General features: G+C 35.6%; 1 protein-coding gene across 1 annotated transcript; it reads right to left on the bottom strand.

Annotated features, from left to right (window-relative positions):
• Nucleotides 1-1,111: 1,111 nt before the first annotated feature.
• LOC150093457 (uncharacterized) lies at nt 1,112-21,110 on the bottom strand. The gene is made up of 2 exons (XM_090413926.1): nt 20,995-21,110; nt 1,112-3,500 (listed from the first exon to the last, which is right to left on the bottom strand). Exon 2 carries the CDS (start codon nt 3,211-3,213, stop codon nt 1,702-1,704), a length of 1,512 nt encoding a protein of 503 aa, XP_090270052.1. The 5' UTR covers nt 3,214-3,500; nt 20,995-21,110; the 3' UTR covers nt 1,112-1,701.
• Nucleotides 21,111-21,162: the final 52 nt, after the last annotated feature.

Raw genomic sequence — 21,162 nt, 5'->3', positions numbered from 1 at the left:
GCAAGTTACTGGTGGATTTTAAGTAGTGATTGTCATGTTTATAATTATATATGACGTATTGGGTGAATGCAGTCCAGTTATCTTGTTGTTCCCTTAGGATTGAAGTAGTGTTTTAACATCACTGTGCAGTACCACTGTTTTGACTTTAATATTTTATACAAATATTAAAGTCAAAACACTACTGGTGTTTTCACTTTAATATTTTGTGTTCTGTCATTACAGCGACTATAACAGTGGCATTTTCCTTTTGCTTCCACGATATCAGTTTTATTATTTACATTCCAGGGATTGTAATATATCAATAAATGAAATAGTGCCTACAGTTTAATACTTGACTCTAAAAAACTTGCCAATTGCAGTCGACTGTAAAGGTTTGCAGAACATAAAATAATATGGAATTAGTGAGAAATTCCGCTATATCTAATCAGATACGAGCACTTTGACGATGTAAGTTATAATAATGGCCACATTTCTGCTAATGATTCTGCAGCACTGCGATAAATCGCTGAAAAATGTATATTATGTGGCTTTGGTATGATCTCAAATGAAATTAAAGCATGGCAGAAAAGAGAAAGATTTTTGGACAGAAGGAGGATCACGTGAAAAATGAATGAGAAACAAAATTTAAATTTGAAGTGATTACAAATGGGATTAGAAGTTAGACAAACGCTGTCATAAATATAAGAGAATACGCGGATCAGTTCGTTTATATGAAGTTTACTCACAGAAGTTGTCAGTAAAATTTCAATGAACAAAAATTAGTGAATGGAAATCATGCAATTCTTATTTTGAAATTCCTGCGCGTGTGTGTGTGTGTGACAGAGAGAGAGAGAGAGAGAGATTCATTTTTTCGCATGCATTAAAAGGAATATTTGTTTGAAACAAATATGTTATGTGTTATTATTGGAGTTGTTTACAAAACAACTCCAATTTATTCATTATTAGAAAATGTACTTCCTTAACAGAACTCGCTTAGCAATTACAATTTTTAATTCACTTGTAAGCACAATAAATTGCCTGCAAAGTACATGAATGCAATTCTGATTTCAAATTCAATCAAAAAAAGTGGAACATTTAAAATGGTTCTGAAAATAAAATAAAATAAAATAAACCAATAATGAAATTAATAAAATTAGTTAATTATCTAAGTTTCTTAATCCAAGAAAATCGCTGAAAAAATTGTGTGAGTTGGAGTTTCAATTTTAAAACTGAAGGCAGACTTGGAAAAACAGAACTTCTGGCAAATGCACTGCTTACGACTCCAAGAAAAATATAATGGACAACCTCTCTACAAAGAATATTTTAAATTATGCTTGAGAACTCCGTTCGATAAATGCAAACATAACTACGCGTATGTAGCAAGGAAACACATTCACCTGCTACTTACGTGGATCATGATCAAGGCTGGTACGGCCACGTTTAAACTCGGCAGCCCATTTCTTAATTGTCGAAAACGAAGGAGAAGAGTGCCCATAAACTTTTATGAACTTCAAATGAATTTCTTTTGGTTAAACCTTCTTTTACAAAGAATTTTATAACCGCACGATACTCAATTTTATCCATTTCAAGGGATACAGACAACACTTTTGCTTCGGACAGCTGTATAAAACAAACTACTTGATAGAATGACTTGTAATTTCACATGGATGCTTATGACAGAGGTACCAACTTAGAAAAAAAAAATGCTGATAGTGTTGCCATCTATGGCTGAAGCCAACAACTTTTTAGACCACCCTCGTATTCGCTATGTTTCAATCTGGAATGTGATATCTGAAGACCCTTTCGCGAGAATGTTTTCCCGCACGTTGGGCAAGTGAAAGGCTTCTCATCAGTGTGTACTCTTAGATGTCTTTTCAGACTAGAACTGTGTGAAAACCTCTTGTTGCAAATCTCGCATGGAAAAGGTTTCTCATCAGTGTGTACACTTAGATGTCTTTTCAGACTAGAAGTGTGTGAAAACCTCTTGTTGCAAATCTCGCATGGAAAAGGTTTTTCTCTGGTGTGAACTCTTTCGTGTATTTTCAGGTGATATTGGTCGCAGAATTTCTTGTGACAAATTTCACATGCAAGGGAGTAATCTGCGGTATGCCTTTTGATGTGATTTTTAAGATAATCTGATTCAGAAAATTGTTTCCCACATACTTTACACGAAAAATGCTTTTCTTCAATGAGCTGGTGGTGTTTTTGATGCCTTTTAAGGGAGCGTAGAGTTGAGAACATAGAGCTACACACGTGACAAGTGAAAGGTTTTTCTTTCGTGTGAGATCTGATATGTAACTTAAGGCTTTCTCTATAGCCATATGATTTCCTACAAATTTCACACTCATACGGCTTCACTTTTTCGTGAATCGCTTTGATGTGGTGAAAAAGATTTCCTTTTTGAGAAAAGGTTCTGTCACATATTTCACAAGCGAAAGGTTTCTTCTTCTTCAAGTGCAAAATAGCAAAGTGGCGTTTCAGTGTTCGAGAGAGAGCAAATGTCTTGTGGCATATTTGGCATTGAAAAGGCCTCTCATTTGTGTGAACAACAGAATGTATTTTAAGAAATGACATTGAGGAAAATGATTTGGCACACACCTCACAAGAAAATCGCCTTTCACCACTAAGAGTTTTGCAATTATCTTTGCGTTCAGCTGTATGTGTGCTCTGCATGCTTTGTGACTTAATCGAGGAGCGTTTGTTGTGTTGCAGCCTAAAAGAATTAAAAAAGAAAAACTCCTTTTTACATTCAGAACAAGGAAAATGTTTCCCAGTATGGGCCAGCTTTACGTGTCTCTGAAGACAGGATTGTAAGGGGTAAGTTCTCTTGTATTTTTCGCACTTGACAGGAAGTTCCGATGCGTGAAGTACAACTTTGTGTATCTTCAAATAATATAAACTGGAAAACCGCCTGCCGCATATTTTACATGGAAACAGATTTTCACTGCCGTGAAGTATAGCCTTGTGCCTCTTCAGTGTACAAGCGAATAAAAATGTCTTGCTGCAATTTTCACATTGAAATGGCTTCCCGCTAGAATGCGTTTCCAGATGTTGTTGAAGACTTACTGAATCAACAAATTTCTTCTGGAATGTTGGACACAAGAAATGTTTTTCTTCTTCCTCCACGTGCACTTTCTGCTGCATTTTAAGGCTGTCACCGAGATGAAAGTTTTTCTCACATCTTTCGGGTGATATTCTATTACAAGAAGCTGTTGTAGTTTTACTGTTATGCATTTCCCTGATTTACACGCGAAATACTTTTTCCTACTTTCATGGGAATTCAGAGATTTCGTCTGAGAATCTCCACCCTCTCCACTATTGCAGAGAGCTCGCCATTCTCATTTTGAGGATTTTTCACTGTTCCAATGGAAGTGCAGCCAATACAAAACCAGGTTTTATCTTGCTAATCCAGAATGAAATGCTACACATAAATTAACAATCTTCAGATATTGCTGCTTCTGTGCTTGATTTAATGCATTAGTAGGCAAACACTACTTGATGGCAGTAATCCTCTTCATAATCTGTAAGGAAATTATTTCATTAATGCGAAATTAAAACTACCTCCATTAACAGAACTGAATTCAACATCTTTAATTATCACTGAATGTCCATTAGTTTATTAATTTTAACTGTAATATTCAATATTTGTGATGTAAGGAAGAAACAACATTCCAATTATTAATGTAAAAGAGAACATTATCTGGCTATGAATTTACAGTAAAGAAATCTGAAGAAACAAAAACAGTTGTTAAATTAGTTTGCCAGTGACTCTGCGAGAAAGCAATAAGTTGGAAGCAGAAGACAGACTTCGACGCCAAATATTAATTTGGATTTGGAGACATCATCAGGGACAACAGTGAGTATGACAACAGATGCTGTAGCTATTGCTTTCCCCGCACAGAAACTTAAAAATGGCTTTTCAATTTGGTAGTGCATTTCATAGCGTACACAATGTTGAGAAAGTATTTGAACACCTAGTTGTGGGGAAAATGCGTTTTATTTACATTTCTAGTACTGAGTATGACCAACTTTCTCCTAAATGACAGCCACTACCCTTTGATCATGGTTTCAATCAATTTTTGACACGTCGCAACGAGAATATTCTTCCATTTCTCGCACAAAGCTACCTCCATTGCTAATACTGATGACTGCCACTGGAGTATGGAGCGAGGCGAATCTCGGACATGTAGTGCAGTATGATATGGATCATTGGCATCTGCAGAAAATTTTCCAGGGGGAGGGGCAAATAATTACATCAATACATTTATATTTAATTAATTTTTTGGGTTTTTTTCACAAGTAAATCCGGGGAGAACATGTCCCGTTTGCCTCTCCCCCCGCTCTGCTGACGCCCATAGCATGGATCATCGCTGTATTGAAACCAAGGGTCACTGCTGAAGTACTTCCATAACGTCGAAAGCATGAAAGTCTCCAGGATGTCCAGGTAGCCATCGGTCGTCATGGTTTTCAGCATGTCTACCAATGATCCAATCTCCATCCAACTGGAACAACCCCATACCATGACTCTCAATGAAACTTGATGAACTTCCATCAAACTTGATAAAGGAAATGATGACTTTTGGAACAATTCTCCGAGTAATCTCCAGATTCATACATGACCATCAGAGCGAAACATTTGAAAACCTGATTCGTCGGTCCACAGACGCCTTTTCCAATCATGTACGGTCCTGGAACAGCGTGATAAACAACTATTTGAACCTCATTTGGCAAGAATGGGAGTTCTGTGTGCCTTGTTCGCAGCAGCTGCGCCTTAGTAACATATGTCATACAAGATTCTGTGGACAGCTCTAATACTGACAGATGTCCCCGCAGAATTTTTCACGTTGAGGGGTCTGCCGCTGAGGATATGGGGGATGCTCGAACATTTCGAGACTCGGCTCCTCGATCTCAATCAGTGAGTGTCGGTGGCTTCCAAGGGCGCTTTCAACGCCTTGGAAATTATCGAATGAGCACCGGTGGGTTTCGGTGTATGATATGGGTAGCAATGGCACAGACAGAAAGACCAATGATGTGACACGCAACTATCATCCCACGTTGGAAGTCTGTCAGTTCGGGTGATCTTGGCATCTTGACATCCAGTGCATTGCAAAATATGCAGAACATTCCATTATGTATCAGCAGATTTACGAAACACTCCCTGAATTGCCAGTGGTAGCAACCGTAATTTGCAAGGCATCTGGTGGGCAAATGCTTTTGACAACACAGCGTATACTACTTTATTCAGTTAGATGTGTCCCAATCATTCCCATACAGTGAACTCCCATTTAGAACTGAAGCTAATGAAAAAAGCTGGAATGAACTGCTATTTTGTTGTTGATGTTTATATATAAACATCAACAAAAACATCAACATCTCACTTCATCAGGATGAAGTGAGATGCTTTAAAGTTTCTAAAGTGGTCAAGTAATCTGCCATATGAAGATCTAATATAAATCCATAAAGGGATTATAGTAGGAGGACTTCTAACTGTATCTTTAGAGTTCAATTTAGACTGCATACGTTTAAGTGAAATGAAATGTTTGTTTAGTGAATGGTTACCTTTTGTTGTTACTGTTTGCTGCAATAAAATACGATTTTCTGTTTCTCGAGTTGTTGCTTTCGGGGTCATGAATGCTTATAATATAAACAAATTTATCTTTTATGCTAATCTGTGTGAATTAGCAAAAGATAGCATGCATATGCATGTTGCAATTCTGTTGATATAATTTAATAAACTAATTTGAAAGAATGGAATGTTTCCATAGCAAGAGAGAATTTAGCAAAATCGTCAATGCCGCATCTAAATTATTTAAGTGTAAAAGAGGTGCCAGGAGGATATACCATTATATAAAGGCCATTATATCTTTCAGAGTGACAGGAAATCAAAACTTGTAACCATCTGGATACACTGCAAGTGTCTTGGTTGTGATAATTTGAAAATCACTTTTGGATGTGTTGATAATCTGGATCGAAGTATTTCGAATTGAGAATAAAGAGAAAAGGAAGTGGGAGTTTAAAACAAAGCCAACTGCGATTATTCTTGATTGTTGACATCACCGGCACACTTTTTTTGGCGGATGGACACACTCTTGGTGATAAGAGACAAGAATTTAAAGTCAAATGGAAATGAAGGTTTGCATACCAATACGACTGTTGGAATACCGCACTCGGTGCAGTTCTTTGGATTCAATCAAAGACATGAGGTAGAGAAATCAGGAAGGCTGTGTGTTTGCCATTGCAAGTGAATGTTTGTGGGAGTTGCTGCATTGGAGAAGAAATCAACATTCCTCCATGGTCTATAATGCGTACATAACAAACAATATCCACCGTACATGTAGAAATGTTACCGATGAAGAACAGACCTAGACTACCTGGTGAGCAGTTAAGAGTTGTCTGGTATTCTGGTATGCACGCAAACTATACAGGCCGGAGTACAGCTCTGGAAATGCTTGCTAAATAACGCTGTGCGGTGCCAAAAAGATCCTTTATTGGTTCCATTCTGTCACCAACTAGAAAAAAGTTTCGTAATCCTGTTTCCATCGTTTCGCGATTTTCTGGCACAGACAAATAGGTCTTTTTTCTCCAGGAAACCACAGTTTTTTTCTTAATTCTATAACTGAACTCCATCAACCTCGATTTCAGACAATACTACATAATGTTACAGGCAACCAGGTGGCAGTTATTTTCCGTACACTTCATTATTCTCCTGTTATTCCTGTTAAATCACTGACAACTCTTCTCCAGATCACAGACAAGCCACCAAACATGATGAATAAGACTTGTTGCTATAAACAACCAAGTTAGTATAAACAGGCTAGCCTACTTCGTTTGGGGCATAAAATGGATTTAATGTGTTTATTTATCACTTGACCATATTGCATAATATCATGATAGCAAATAATATCTGAGCACCTATATTAATCAAGCTCCAAAATAACATTTAAGAAAGGAAAGCAAAGGATAGTTGGTTTTTATTGAAAGAGCAACAGCACTTGTTTGAGATAGATTTGTGAAAGAAATCTTTTTGCCAAAGAGAATCAAAAATGGAAGATTCTAATTTGGAAACGTTCTATGGTGGCATATCGGACATAGGTATGTTGTCCCTAGTAAGAAAATGAAAGAAACAGACTCGGCTTCAAAGACCCTGTAAATAGAGAAATACGAAAAATCACAGTTCTCTTTCTATAAACGTATCCCAGCATTTGTTTGTATACCAAACAAAAATGTCCAAATCACAGTCTAATTCGTATAATGCCTGATATGTTTTCCTCAGTATTTTTTTTCTTCGCACAAGAGAATTATTAATAGCTTTAAGCTGTGGACTGCTAGTTTTAATATCAGAGCATAATAAAAATTTGCACACTCCACGCATCTCCTATCACAATGTGGTAGAGGTGGAAGAGTGAGTGAGTGAGTGAGTGAGAGAAAGAGAGAGAGAGAGAAACCTGGTGTACTGGATTTATTTCTTTATAGGGCTGAATTCTCAGTCTGAACTGCTAGGTCAATAACACAGGCGTGTGATCGAAAAGTTGTCTGAGAAGTAATAATTGATTTTTATAGATTTTTAGGTGGAGTTCAGAAAAAAAAATAGTAAAAAAAATTTCATCACCCACAAATTTTACCCAATTTCGAATTTTATCGTCTTTTTTTAGTAGTATTTGGATTTAAATTCAGTACATTGGTATTTATTTTCATTCTCCTTTATTTACAGCTGATTAGTTGCATAAGTGCTTTTTTTCGAAGTGCCTTTTTCATGGTAAATAAAGAAATTTCCACGAAACTTCTCATTCTTAAGATAGGAGAGGGAGGTAGGGAGGAATGCAGATAAAAGTGCTGCACGTGGCTACTTTGAATCTGATTTTCGAGATAACGAATGACTTTCCTGTTGTCAGAGAACTTACAGTTTCTTGTGTGATTCTTTAGTTGAACTTTAGTCGTTGACTACTAAGGTTATCATTATTTTTTAAATTGTTTTTAGCCTTCATTCTCAGCAAACTTAAGTACAATGATCATGGATGAACAGTTTGCGGTGATCTTAAAGTCATACTATGATTTTGGGACAAGAGGATATACGAAATAGCCATGCTTTTTGTACGAGTAGGACAGACAAGATCGAGAGCACCATTCGATCAAGAAGGAGTGGGCAGAAAGAGTCACAATAGAACCTGGAAGTAAAAATGTGTTACACGAAACTTTGGTTGCTCTGGAAAAATACCTTTACCCCGGCTTCACATAAAGCTGGGATTGATGAAGCAATTTGTCAAGGCTTTGACGAAAGGAGAGTGTTTTAAATACATCTGTGCAAAATTTCCGGGATTATCTACAGGAAAATTGAAAGAAGGTATTTTTATCGGTGCGGACATCAGGAAACTTAGGAAGGATGAACTGTTTGAAGAAATAATGGCAACTGTTGAAAAACAAGCATGGAAAGCTTTAAAGAAGTTGTGACCAAATTTTTAGGAAATCACAAGGACCCAATTATAAAATGATTATGGAAGACATGCTGCAGAAATTCAAAGATTTGTGATGTTCCATGAGTTTAAAAGTTTACTTTCTCAACTCTCATTTAGGCTCCCACCTCAGTACATATAACAAAATTTTATCAGCATAGCGGCTGGTAAATGGGGAGGGGAGGGGGGCTCTTGTAGGTTATAGCTATAGACACAACAAATCCAAACTGGTCCCCCAAAGGACATTCCTAATTTAATAGAACAATAAAATAAAGCAAGCAAAGACAAGATTATAGAACCTAAGGAAGAAGATTAAGGAAGATTGCGTGACGCTTTAGGCTGGATCAAGATTTATTTCATTAAGGACTTAAGATAAATGTAGCAAATACTACAATTGAGTGTCAGGTTCAAAAGAACAAAATAAGATGAATAAAATAATGATTAGAGGTAAGAATATTCAACAAGTAAAATCATTTGTATATCTCTGAGGAATTATTCAAGAAGATGTAAGTCCGAAATACGAAGAATTGCGATAGCAAGGAAAGGAGTAAAGAAAGATAGCATTTATCACATGACTATAAACACATCCGGAAAAGATTTTTTGAGTTGAGTTTTATTGAGTTATCATTACTTATCATTACATTACATTCATTTAAACTTTCTTTTAAAATGATAAAATGGTAAAACAGTGACATCCTATGTATAATCCAAAAGCATGTCTCATCCGGGTTACAGGATGCGTAACAATTGTATTGAGTATATTTAGAGAATAATTTGTGTGTGTGTGTGTGTGTACTATTCATATATACACGTGGACTAAGAACAATGCAGTACTGTAATTCAAAACATGATAATAGTACACAACATTGGCGCACTCAGGGAGGGGGCCAAGGGGCCCTGTCCCCCAAAAAAAAGAAAAAGGAAAAAAACACTAGAAAAATTTCCAAAAATCTTTTCCTAATTAAAATTCATTTTTTTAAATGAATTTTAATTAGGAAAAGACTTTAAAAAACTTTATGTTGTGTCGTGTCTTCTATTTTTATGCAACTTATGAATTAGCGGTCATCACATAAGGTGGGAATACCCTATAGCGCTCGGGAATCCTGGCCACTGTGAACGAAGTAGTGCTCGGGCGCTACTTTGTTTGCCCGAGCCAGGCCAGAGGAGATCACGGGTATCATGTGTTAGCGATCACTGCAGATGCTCAGTCATAGTTCGTATGCAATGCGTAGTGTGTATTTTCAAATCGTCTACTCAACTCGTTCCCCCCCCCCCAAGATTAAATCGGAGAGTGCTTGGCCCCATCCGAGAATAAATCCTGAGTGCTCCACTGGTACACAAATGATGCTACCGTGTACGGGAATATAAATTCTAGAGGAAATATAATTTCCTCTATAATTGTATTCTATTGTTTTCTTTATCAATTGTCTAATCACAAATATTGCATCTGTACATTACCTATCTTCTCTAAATCCTTGTTGTTCATCTAATAGATTAATTTCCTTTGCTATTTTATTATGTAGAATTCTTGTTAGTACTTATAATGAGGTATTTACCAAATTTATCCTTTTACAATTTTCTATCCCTGTATAATTTTCTACATACCTGTTGGTCTGTGGGACCAACAGGTATGCAGCAGAAGGATGGCAAGCCAACTGCATTAATTGCCTAAAATCTTTAACGATGAATCGGCCAGCAAATAGAAGCAGAAATAATGCTACCACGTACGGGAGAGCCAACCGCCTAACTCAAGCCCACATAGAGTAGGCGAGAAGACAGCAATGTGAAACGCATATAGAATATTTCAACCATCATCATCAGAACGCTGTACAAACCTGGCAAATTAAAACTGATAGATAGAGAACTCGAACTGTTTAAATAGGAAATAGTGGGAGTTGCTAAGACTCATTGGATAGGCGAGGGAAAATTCGACATAAAAAACCCAAGCATATTTTACTAAGGAAGGAAAGATAACTATCACAAAGAAGGTGCAGCACTAATCATTATAAAATAGCTCCTAAACTCAATAATTGATGTAAGACCAATTTTCTCTAGAATCATCTCAGTAAGATTCAAAGCAAAAGAAACAGGAATATCCATAAAAATAACAGAAATTTATGCCCCAGACCAATCACATGAAGTGGAGGAATATAGTCAATTTCTTGAAACTGCAAGAAGAAATCAGGCAAACAAGTACAAGAGATATCCAGATTACAGCAATCCCTCGATTAGTACGCTTAATGCGTTCTTTAAAACAGGTGCATTAATCGAAATCGCACTAATCGAATATAATAACCTATAGGGAAAAGAATAATTCGTTCCTCAAATTTCTTTTTTAACCCTTAATTTTTTTTATTAAAGAATTAGAGGGCCTAGTTAAAGGAAAACCATGAAGCTGAAAGACAATAACACATATTCAGAATATAAATTTTATTATTGCACTTCTTAAGAATTGAGCTAACGTAGTTTGGCGGGCATTTTTTTTCTTTTTTTCATACAACCGACGGTATGGCCCTATTGTCTCCTCTACTCTTCTGCAAATTTTACTGCTTCTCTCTTCATCATCGAATCTTTTTCACACATCTACTTTTTTGCTCATGATTAAAGCTTGGGAAACTCTTTAAAAAAAAAAAAAGTAAGGAAAACACACTCATATAACATTGCAAAGGAGGCATGAGATACGATCATCAAAGCGCTGTGTAATTATAGTATGCCCACACTTTTGTACAGCTTCGCTTGCCTTGGTGCAAGGAATAGTCGATTCATGCTGAAGTGGAGAAAGAAAGAAATGATTTGGACACTAACACGCGAAATCACGTGCTTTATAGATAAAATTTCCCAACTGTTATACAAGCAAAATTGTTACTACTTTAAAAACCACTAAAATCATAAAAGAGAAGTTAATTTTCCAACATGCAATAATAAACATCTCATCCCAGAAGACGGATTGATTACCCTATTATCGCAATGGATTCTCCTTTGTTGTGACTTGCACAGAGGTGTCGAAGGATCTCGAATCTGTTGGTGTACTATAGCAGACGACATAAATTATGGCGCTAAAAATTTGAAACATAGTATACATAGTGTACATGGAAGTAGTGTAGTACGCCATTAAAAATAACTTTGTAAAATGTTTTTAATCAGTAACTAAATTATTTCATTCTGGTGAGTGGTTTTTAAAATAGTTAGCCATAAAAATGTATAGATAGAAAAGTTTTAAAATCTGTAACATTTATTTGTAACATGTATACAGGCGCACTAATCGAATTTTGGTATCGAAAAGAATTGACGCACTAATCGGAGGAGCATTAATCGATGGATTATTGTATTATGGGAGATTTTAATGGAAAGATTTAATGCAAAGAAATACAAGAGACATCCTGATTATTATGGGAGATTTTAATGCAAAGATTGGTCAGTACTCTGAAGATAAAGTAGAAGTAATTGGAAATTTTGGTCATGGAGAGATGAATGAAAGAGGAGAGGACTTGATTAATTTTTGCAAAATAAATCAACTGTTAAACACAAATACCTTATTCTAACACAGGCCACAACAAATACACCTGGACATCACCAAACAGTGAAATCAAAAACGTATAGACTATATAATTATTAATAAGAAATGGAAACATTTCTTCCGAAATGTCAAAACATTAAAAAAGATTGATATAGATATAGACCATGAACTTCTATCAGCCAAACTAAAAATAACTTTCAAAAGAAAGAGAATAAACCGCCAAACACAAAAGAAGATCAACATATCAAAATTCAATGATAGCTTAACAAGATCTAACTATCAGAGATCATTAAAAGAAAAAATAAATAATCTTGCTTTAGATAAAATCTCGGAGTGTTGGAAAAAAGTTAAAGAAATTATTAAAGAAGCAGCAACAAAACACGTGGGCAAACAGATAAGAGTAAATAAAGATTGGCTTACACCTGAAATTTTGGACCTACCGGAGAGAAAAAGAATATCCAAAACTAACCTCTCAAAAGAAAATAATGAAGACAACAGAATATTATACAGAAATTTGAAATAAATAAATAAATATATATATATATATATATATGATTAGTACTATTAACTCGGGGTTGGGGATATGTTCATTTTTCTAAATTAACTGACTTAAAACCCGAGAATTATAACACAATGACATTTATTTGAAAAAACGCAACATGTTTCGTCAAGAATGACTTCATCAGGCGATAAGAACATAGAAAGATATTAAAAGACACTTAAATTAACATTGACACACTCTAAAGCTATACAATTATAAAGCCATAATATTCGACTGTAAATTATAGTTATTAAGAGTTTGAACTACAGTCCGAGTAGTTCAAGCTCTTAATAACTGTAATTTACAGTCGAATATTATGGCTTTATAATTGTATAGCTTTAGAGTGTGTCAATGTTAATTTAAGTGTCTTTTAATATCTTTCTATGTTCTTATCGCCTGATGAAGTCATTCTTGACGAAACATGTTGCGTTTTTTCAAATAAATGTCATTGTGTTATAATTCTCGGGTTTTAAGTCAGTTAATTTAGAAAAATGAATATATATATATATATACATATATATATATATATATATATATATATATATATATATATATATATATATATATATATATATATATACATATATATATATATATATATATATATATATACATATATATATATATATATACATATATATATATATATATATATAGACAAGAAATGCACATTAGCAAAAATCACATACTTAGAAGAAAGAGAAGGAATATGTGAAGAAGCATACAAAAAATATGACTCCAAGACCATTTATGAAATTGAGATAACCAGAACATACTCACCGAACCCAGTTTCAGTATTGCAACAAGATGGAACCACAACAAGTAACACTGAAGCAATAAAAGAAATATGCACTAATCATTTTAAAGAAACATTTGCAGATGAAGAAAACATAGATCAAGTTGCCTTCAACCCTGAAGAAACGTCTGACACAAAAGACATCATAAACGAAGAAATGCATAGAGCAATCAAACAAATGAAAAATGATAAATCACCAGGCTTGGACAACGTTCAAAAAGATCATCTAGAAAAAGGGAAAGAAAGCATACTAAATTACCCAAGGAAACTGTTCAACAAAATACTAAAGAAAGGAAATTTACCAACAGAATGGAGAACAGGCCAGATCATACCCATCCCCCAAAAAAGGAGATATCAGATCCTGCACTAACTTATCACTTATCACCCTTTTAAACGACTGCCATAAAATGTTCATCAGGATTCTTCAGAACAGATTTAAAAATTCTCATGAAGAAGAATTAGAAAGAGTAAATGGGATTTAGAAATAGCAGAAGCACAATAGATGCAATTTTCACATTAAACAGATTAGCAAATCTTATGAGAGAAAAAAACAAACAAACAGTACTGCTGTTTTATCGACTTCAAACAAGCTTTTGATTCAGTAAACTGAAGAAAATTCATTAGAATTCTAGAAAACAGAGTATTTCAACAAATACCTATTAAATTGTATCAAGAATTACTATTCCGAAACACAAGCAATAGTGAATTACGTATAACCAGATTAAATAGCAATTAAAAAAGGATTTATGCAAGCTGTCCATTGTCACCATATTTATTCAACCTGTGCCTAAGAGAAGTAGTAGACGAAGGACTAGAGATGTGTGAAGGCGTAACTATAAATGGTAGAAATATAACACATTTAAAGTATGCTGACAATATAGTTAGTACTAGAGACAGCCAAGAGAAATTAGAAAATATCCTGTCCTGACCAAGCTACATCAAAGAAGTAACAAATATGACATGAAAATCAATTTTAGTAAAACAAAACTAATGGTAATAGGAAGAAAAAGGGAAGCAATCCAAATGAAAATAGGAAAAATAATATAGAACAAGTAAAGCACTTCAATCACCTAGGATCATGATCACTCAAGATCTAGACTCGAGATGGCATAACTCTTACTTTGTTGCATACTTCTTAATAAGTGGTTTACAGCTTAAGTTGTTTCTATTTTTAATTCTTGGTAGATTATAGTATTTCACATTTTGTATCTCCATACAGTTGCAATTTTGGTTACTTTTACAGTTCCAGTTTATGGATGGAAAAATTGGTTTTACTATTAGGTGTATTTTTCAGTTAAAAATTATCTCTTGTTTTTCCAGCATTGACAGCGAGTTTGTTCACATGAAACGAATTTGTCACTATTTGCAAATCTGTGATGAGCAAATTTCGCATTTCATTTACAGAATTTGCAGCGAATATGGTATCTCTGCAAAGGTGTTTACTGTACTTGATAACTGTAGGTCACAGAAGTCGTTGATGAAGATTATAAATAATACTGGCCCAAACACAGAACCTTAGTGAACACATTTTACTTGATCGAAATTGCTATAACTTTTGTTGATTTTTACTGCTTGTGACCTAGACATTAAATAACTCTTAAACCAGTCATGTGTGCAGCCTCTAATTTCTATATTCTCCAGTTTTTTTTAATAAATTATCGTGGAGTACTGTATCAAAAGCTTTCTGTAGGGTCTAGAAAGACTGCTAAAGTTGGTTTGTGTTGGTCTTGAGATGAATAAATCAAATTTGTGAAGCTCAGCAGCGAATGCTCAGTGTTTAGTTTCTGTCTAAACCTATACTGGTTCATATAAAAGAAAATGTTTTCTTTTTTTTTTTCTAAAAAAATTGTTAATCTATTAATTTTTTAAAATAATTTTTCTAATATTCTGGAGAAAACCGGAAGTAGGGAGATTGGCCTGTAATTTTTAAGATCATTTTTGCTTCCTGTTTTAAATATTGATATTAACACAGTTTTCTTAAATTCTGTAGGAAACACACCAGTCAGCAGCGATAGATTCGAGATAGTCATCAAATGCACTATCAGATTTTCCTGGCACTGCCACACAATTCTGACATTAATACTATCGTGGCCCAGAGCAGAAGAGTTTTTAAGTTTCATTATAATATTTTTGATTTCATTCTCACAAGAAAAAAATACATTGAACTCTCTTTTAAGTCCGCAATTTACGGACTTAAAACGTGTAAATTGGGACTATTTACAAGATTTTCATTGGCGGTTATGAAATAATTATTACACCTGTCTGCTAACGTTCTTTTACTGTTTAAATCTATGTTTGCTGTCCTCATTACTAAGTCATGGAAATGTTAGTTCTCGGATATTTTTGCCCTGTATATCGTTTACGAAATTTCATTGTTTTTTGGCACTTCCACCATATTTAGAAATTGATTACGGAAATACTCGTTTTTTCCTTCTCTCAGTTTTTCACTTACTAGGTTCCTCAGGGCTGTCACCAAATTAGATCGTGCCTTGAGGCAAACAAATAAATAACGCCCATGATGAATTATAAAACAAAAATATTAGAAAATTTCCAATTGCTATTTTGTTTTTATTACAAGAGAATCATTAATGCAAAACAATTACATAATAATATAATTAAACGTTTGTTCTATTTGGATATCGCACAATAAAACTGTTTATAAGCTCTTCTAAATTTAAATTATAAGCCATGTCTGACTCTATCGATAGAGTTGCCAGACCAACGAATCTTTCTTGGGTCATTGCTGTTCGCAAATAATTTTTAATCAGTTTAAGCTTGGAAAAAATTCTTTCCGCACTTGCTACGCTGTCAGCATAGCGAACGCCCCGACCACAATATGGCTGAACGAGTGCACTTATTAAGCCGGGCGGTGAGGCAGGCTGCTTCTATGTTACAGCATGTCGACGGTACCGAGTTTCCTATAATATCTGAATCTATTCTCATAGTATTCATTGTGAGGATATTTTTTCTGTTTTTATATCTTCTCTCTGAGTTTTATACATTGTTTTGCGTCTTGCGTTGTCCATGGTTTCGCTAGTTTGCGCCTGTTTCCTTGGAGTATGAGAGTGGCTTGTTGTATTTTATTATCTAATATGTTAATGAATTTGCAGCAAGCATCGTCAACATTGGTTTCAGATTGTATTTGTTCCCAGGATATGGTAGTTAATTTATGTTTTATCACACTGTAATTTATTCTAGGATACAGGATGCTGACATCTTTTGTGTCTGTAGGATTTTTATGGCTATGGGAAAGTAACCTGTGATTGGTTGTTTTTACACTGCTGCTTTGACTTTAGTCGGACTTTGTGTTCTTACAAAGTTGATGCAAATACGAAGCACAATCATTGAAATCCCTCGTGGAGATATTTACATGTTCCTCAAAGCCATCCATGGCTAATAAATCTATGAAATCGAGAGAATAACGGCTGTCGTTCAGCAGATCAATATTTATGTCATCTTCTGATTATGATAAAGTTATAATAACTTTATCATAATCGATGTCATGTAGTGCGGTGTCCAGTTCTTGCGTGTAAAATTGTAAGGGGTATAAGTCCTCTAGTTCCCTAAGTAAATGTTAATATTCTACACTATGTCCATTTTTGTACTGCTAATGTGTTTAGTATTAATGCCTTCGAGCAAAGAGCATTAATACCCCATTATCACTATAGGGATTATAACAGAGAGAGTAGTTTTAAAGCCTTCTAAATAGCAATATAGACTACCTTCATGCCCCTTTATCCATATTTCTATTAACATATAAATATCTATATTATGATGTAGGTTATTTAATATTAGTTCTAGATGTTCCATTTGATCTCTTATACTTCTATGTTTAAATGCAATATTTTTAGAATAGGCTCATTATTGAAATATGAAAATTTTCTTAATTTTGTTGTATCATTGTAAATTGTACAATTTTCAAAAGCAGTTATGCTGATATCCATCTTCTTATTATCCATCGTATAGCTATTTGGGTAGATGACTTTGACGAAATCGTTCTCGAGGCCGGAAGTAGCGATAGTGAATAGGAGATTCTTGGTAAGTCATATCCATTTTCAGTTGTTGTTTTTTTTCCTCTGAAAACTTTAGTTTCCAAAAATCCCCACAAACATCTCGCCCTGCGATTTTTTACCTTTCATTTTGGGATAAAAAAAAGTGTGAGTTATATTCGAGTAAATACGGTATAAGTGTCTATGCACATCGTTGAAGTATCGATGCTAATACTTACGTACTGATTGGTCTTTGCAAAAAGTAGGTTCAGTCTTTGGGAAAAGTAGCATTCCGTAAATATATAGTTGTCTAAGTTGGGGGTCCTTTTAATTGCGGGATGCTGAGTGGAAGCAGGAAAGCGCGTTTGGGAATAACGAGGATGAATTTCTTCACCTGATTAGAGTAACCATGTCACACACCACACGAGTGTACTCGAGGATTCGATTCCTCAGGTTAGGAATATAATCTGACATTAAAAAAATATATCCAAACGAATGAATCATGCAGTTATCCAAGGCACAGAAGGAGAAAGATGTTGGGAGGAAAATCCCTTTCTCTCTGTGCAGAAGCATGAGAAACATCAGGTGCAGGCGAGGAAGATGAGAGGAGTAGCGAGGAAGAAGAACCGCGCATGTAAAGGCAAAATGGCCTGAGGAGGCAATCAATGGCGGAGAGAATTCAGTCATGCACAATAAAGGTGTTGTGTATGTGTGCGTGCACACGCTTGTGTGCATGGGGAGATAAATGGGGACGACACCAGAGGGTTTTGTTGTTGGACTGCTCTTACTTGATCCATTTATCAAAGACATATTTCAAAGTCAGAGAGAGGTGTTCTGTTGTTTTTTGCTGGTGATGCACAATGACATGTTCAGCAATTGCAGGAGGCTCTGGTGTTGTCACTTACAAGAGAATTTGCATGTTAGTTCTTTAGGCAAATAAATGGGGACATCAGTTGTCACGGCCTCAAATTTCTGAATGTCCATTACAATGCATTCATGAACTGTCAATTAACCTCCCAGACCTGAACTTCTTGCCTCCTGAAGCAAAGTTTCCCTGATACATCTCATTCCGTCATTTGTAGGCTAAGTGCATGATTTTATACTTAGAAACACTGTAAGAGCTGTACCCTCCCACTATTCAGAGCAGAGCAAAACATTACAACAGAAATCATTATTCATATGCCCAAAGTATCAACACATGCAAATCCTTGTGTAACAACATCACATTTGGAGCTTTCTAAAATTGCTATACCAAAGCTGTTGCCACCGATTAATAGTAGCTCAACCATGGAGGAACACGACGCTTCTAAGGTGGAAGGTCTCTTTTATCCTTTGTCTTCGAGAGAAATGCTACATCTGTCATATCTCGCCCCATTCTTATTAATATTCTCCGAACTACAGGGAATCTAGACATCAGCCACTCCAGCTGTCGTAACTTCTCTTAAAGACATTAACACTTGTGCTTCGACACGCCAACTCTTCCATTCACAGAGTACTTTGTAAGATGAGAGAAAAAACACTAGCTCCTATTTTGCCTCATTCATCATAAGAGAACACGAACTTGACGTCCTCGGATGCCCCTTGTCTTGGTCATACCGTCCATATACTCCAAAATGTCACTAAATCCTATCCATAACGCCTTCTCACTTAGAAGACATCCTTGCGAATTTGCTATGTGATCCTTGAACTTCAAATTCTTGTCCACCATAATTCCAACATCTCTAGCTTCGTCAGTTACTTCCAGCACAATCACACCAATGCATTATTCCATTGGATATCTCATCATCCCAAAGTCCACAACTTCGCATCTACTCCCATGATAGCCATTATCGTTTTCCGCCACATTTCCAGCCATTACAAATCTCTCTGTAAATGCTGTACATCAGTATCATATCTGATTTCCATGTTTTTGTATCACCCTTCTCAGTATCATTTATATAATATATACACTAAAGAACAGTAGTGCAAGAACTCCTTCCAGAGTCACAGCACTGGTCACCTGAAATGTGGCAGATTCGCTCCACCTTACAATATACCGCTTTGTGATATCTGTCCCACTTATCCAAGCCAATAGCGTATATTCTAATCGCGTGTTTCCCTGTTCATGCAACGGCAACCGCATTTTACATGGTATCCAATCAAATGCTCCTCAATAAGTCCAACAGTACTTTTGTGTGTATCCGTTTCCGTCATCCAGCACAGTTGGGCAGTTATAAAATATGGGCAAAAAATATCGTGTTTCTCGCAGATGATCTACTCTCTCCGATGCCATGCATTAGGTCTGGATTCAAGAAGTAAATTATCTCGCATAATAATATCTAATGAATGGCAAAAATATAATAATTATTTTGATCATTATTCCATTATTATAATAATAAATGAAATAAATTATGTCATTCTCTCTGTACATTAAAATAAAAACAATTTTTATTTTATTTGAAATATTTATATATTTCATTTTTGTTACGGAGCACTTCAAAATCGAATGAAAATTTATTCACGTGATAGCCAGCCAATCACAACACTGAGTGGAAGCGTTATCTCACCAGCGTTATCGTACCTATTGGCTATCTTCGTCCGCGTGGTTCGCGGGCCACCGGCAGTTAGTTGCTTTTGGAAGTTATTTGTTGTTCGTGATGTACGCGCCTTCATTTTGTAATAAATATAAATGTTCTGTCTTAGATACTGTGCTGCTTGTGTTCGTTACGTTTTGATGCTTGTTAGATTTCAATTTTCCACTATGAAAACCAACGGCTAATATACAACCCACCACATCCATAATAGTAAGACGTTGTTGTCTGCATGCAGAGGATTCCGTGTAGTCGGCTCCATTTCCCCGCCAGCGACCGTAACTTCACATTGCAAAAGAAACGGGAATTTGATTTGCAGGCTTTATATGTGGTGGCAGCAAGCACGAAACGAGAAGCCCATACGCTTCTTATTTCCAGGTTATTTATGCGTTATGATGATTTAATTAATATCCGTTCCTGTATGCGTATATGTACGTACAGTTCCTGAATGAGTAAAAGAAAATCAATCTTCTCCTGCTCCAGCAGAACTGTAGCACTGGGACGTCAAATATGTGCAACTTCCGTTTCATCCCCTTCTCGTGACGTCACATCTGTTTGCGAACGGAGATGAGGTGCCCTCTCACGCAGTTATGCGTCCGCTGCGATCTCCGGTAAACCTCCATGTTACCGAAATGACCGTTTGAAGGGAAAGAGTCCGATTTTGGAAATGGAATAGTTCAAAACATGCTGATGAGCTATAATTTTCTTTAAATGCGCTGTTATAACTAAAAGTTAAGAGAATGCGTGATACACAAAATTTTAAATTTCATCGATTCCGTAGGTGCACTGGCGTATGGGCGAACGCTGTTCAGCACTGGAATGCTTATGGCTTGTGTTAAAGTGGTATGCACAGTGAAAGTGATAGTTGTTGTTACAATTAGCTGACGCACTTTACAATAGTCTTGTTATCACGGCTATTTCCTTGCATATTTTGCAGCGTACCACCATTTCCTAAGATTAGCAGTAAGTTAATCCTTTAGCTCTTTGTTCTGATTACCTTGTCTTGGTGAGAAGGTTAAGGCAGCTGTTAGCAGTCCTAACAAAATGGAAATCATTTTCGGTGTTAGGATACTATAAGCGACAAAAAATTATCAGTTATATCATCTTGTAAGGTATTTTATTACATAAATGACACAACTAAAATTTACTTACTAATTTGCAATTAACCACCTTAAAAATGTTTAAATCGGAAGACAATCTCACAGCTGCTTACTGATACTTCCCCATCTAGCAACTTCAAATTCAGCACTCCATTACACTACAGCAACAAATGACAGCCATTTCTTTATTCCACTGCTATGCGCGACATCTATTGGGGTT

This window comes from Typopeltis vanoorti, chromosome 24, assembly GCF_054136105.1.
Source record: "Typopeltis vanoorti isolate ZY-2024b chromosome 24, IOZ_Tvanoo_1.0, whole genome shotgun sequence".
Lineage (NCBI taxonomy): Eukaryota > Metazoa > Arthropoda > Arachnida > Uropygi > Thelyphonidae > Typopeltis > Typopeltis vanoorti.
This window is presented reverse-complemented; position numbering and strand designations above follow the sequence as displayed.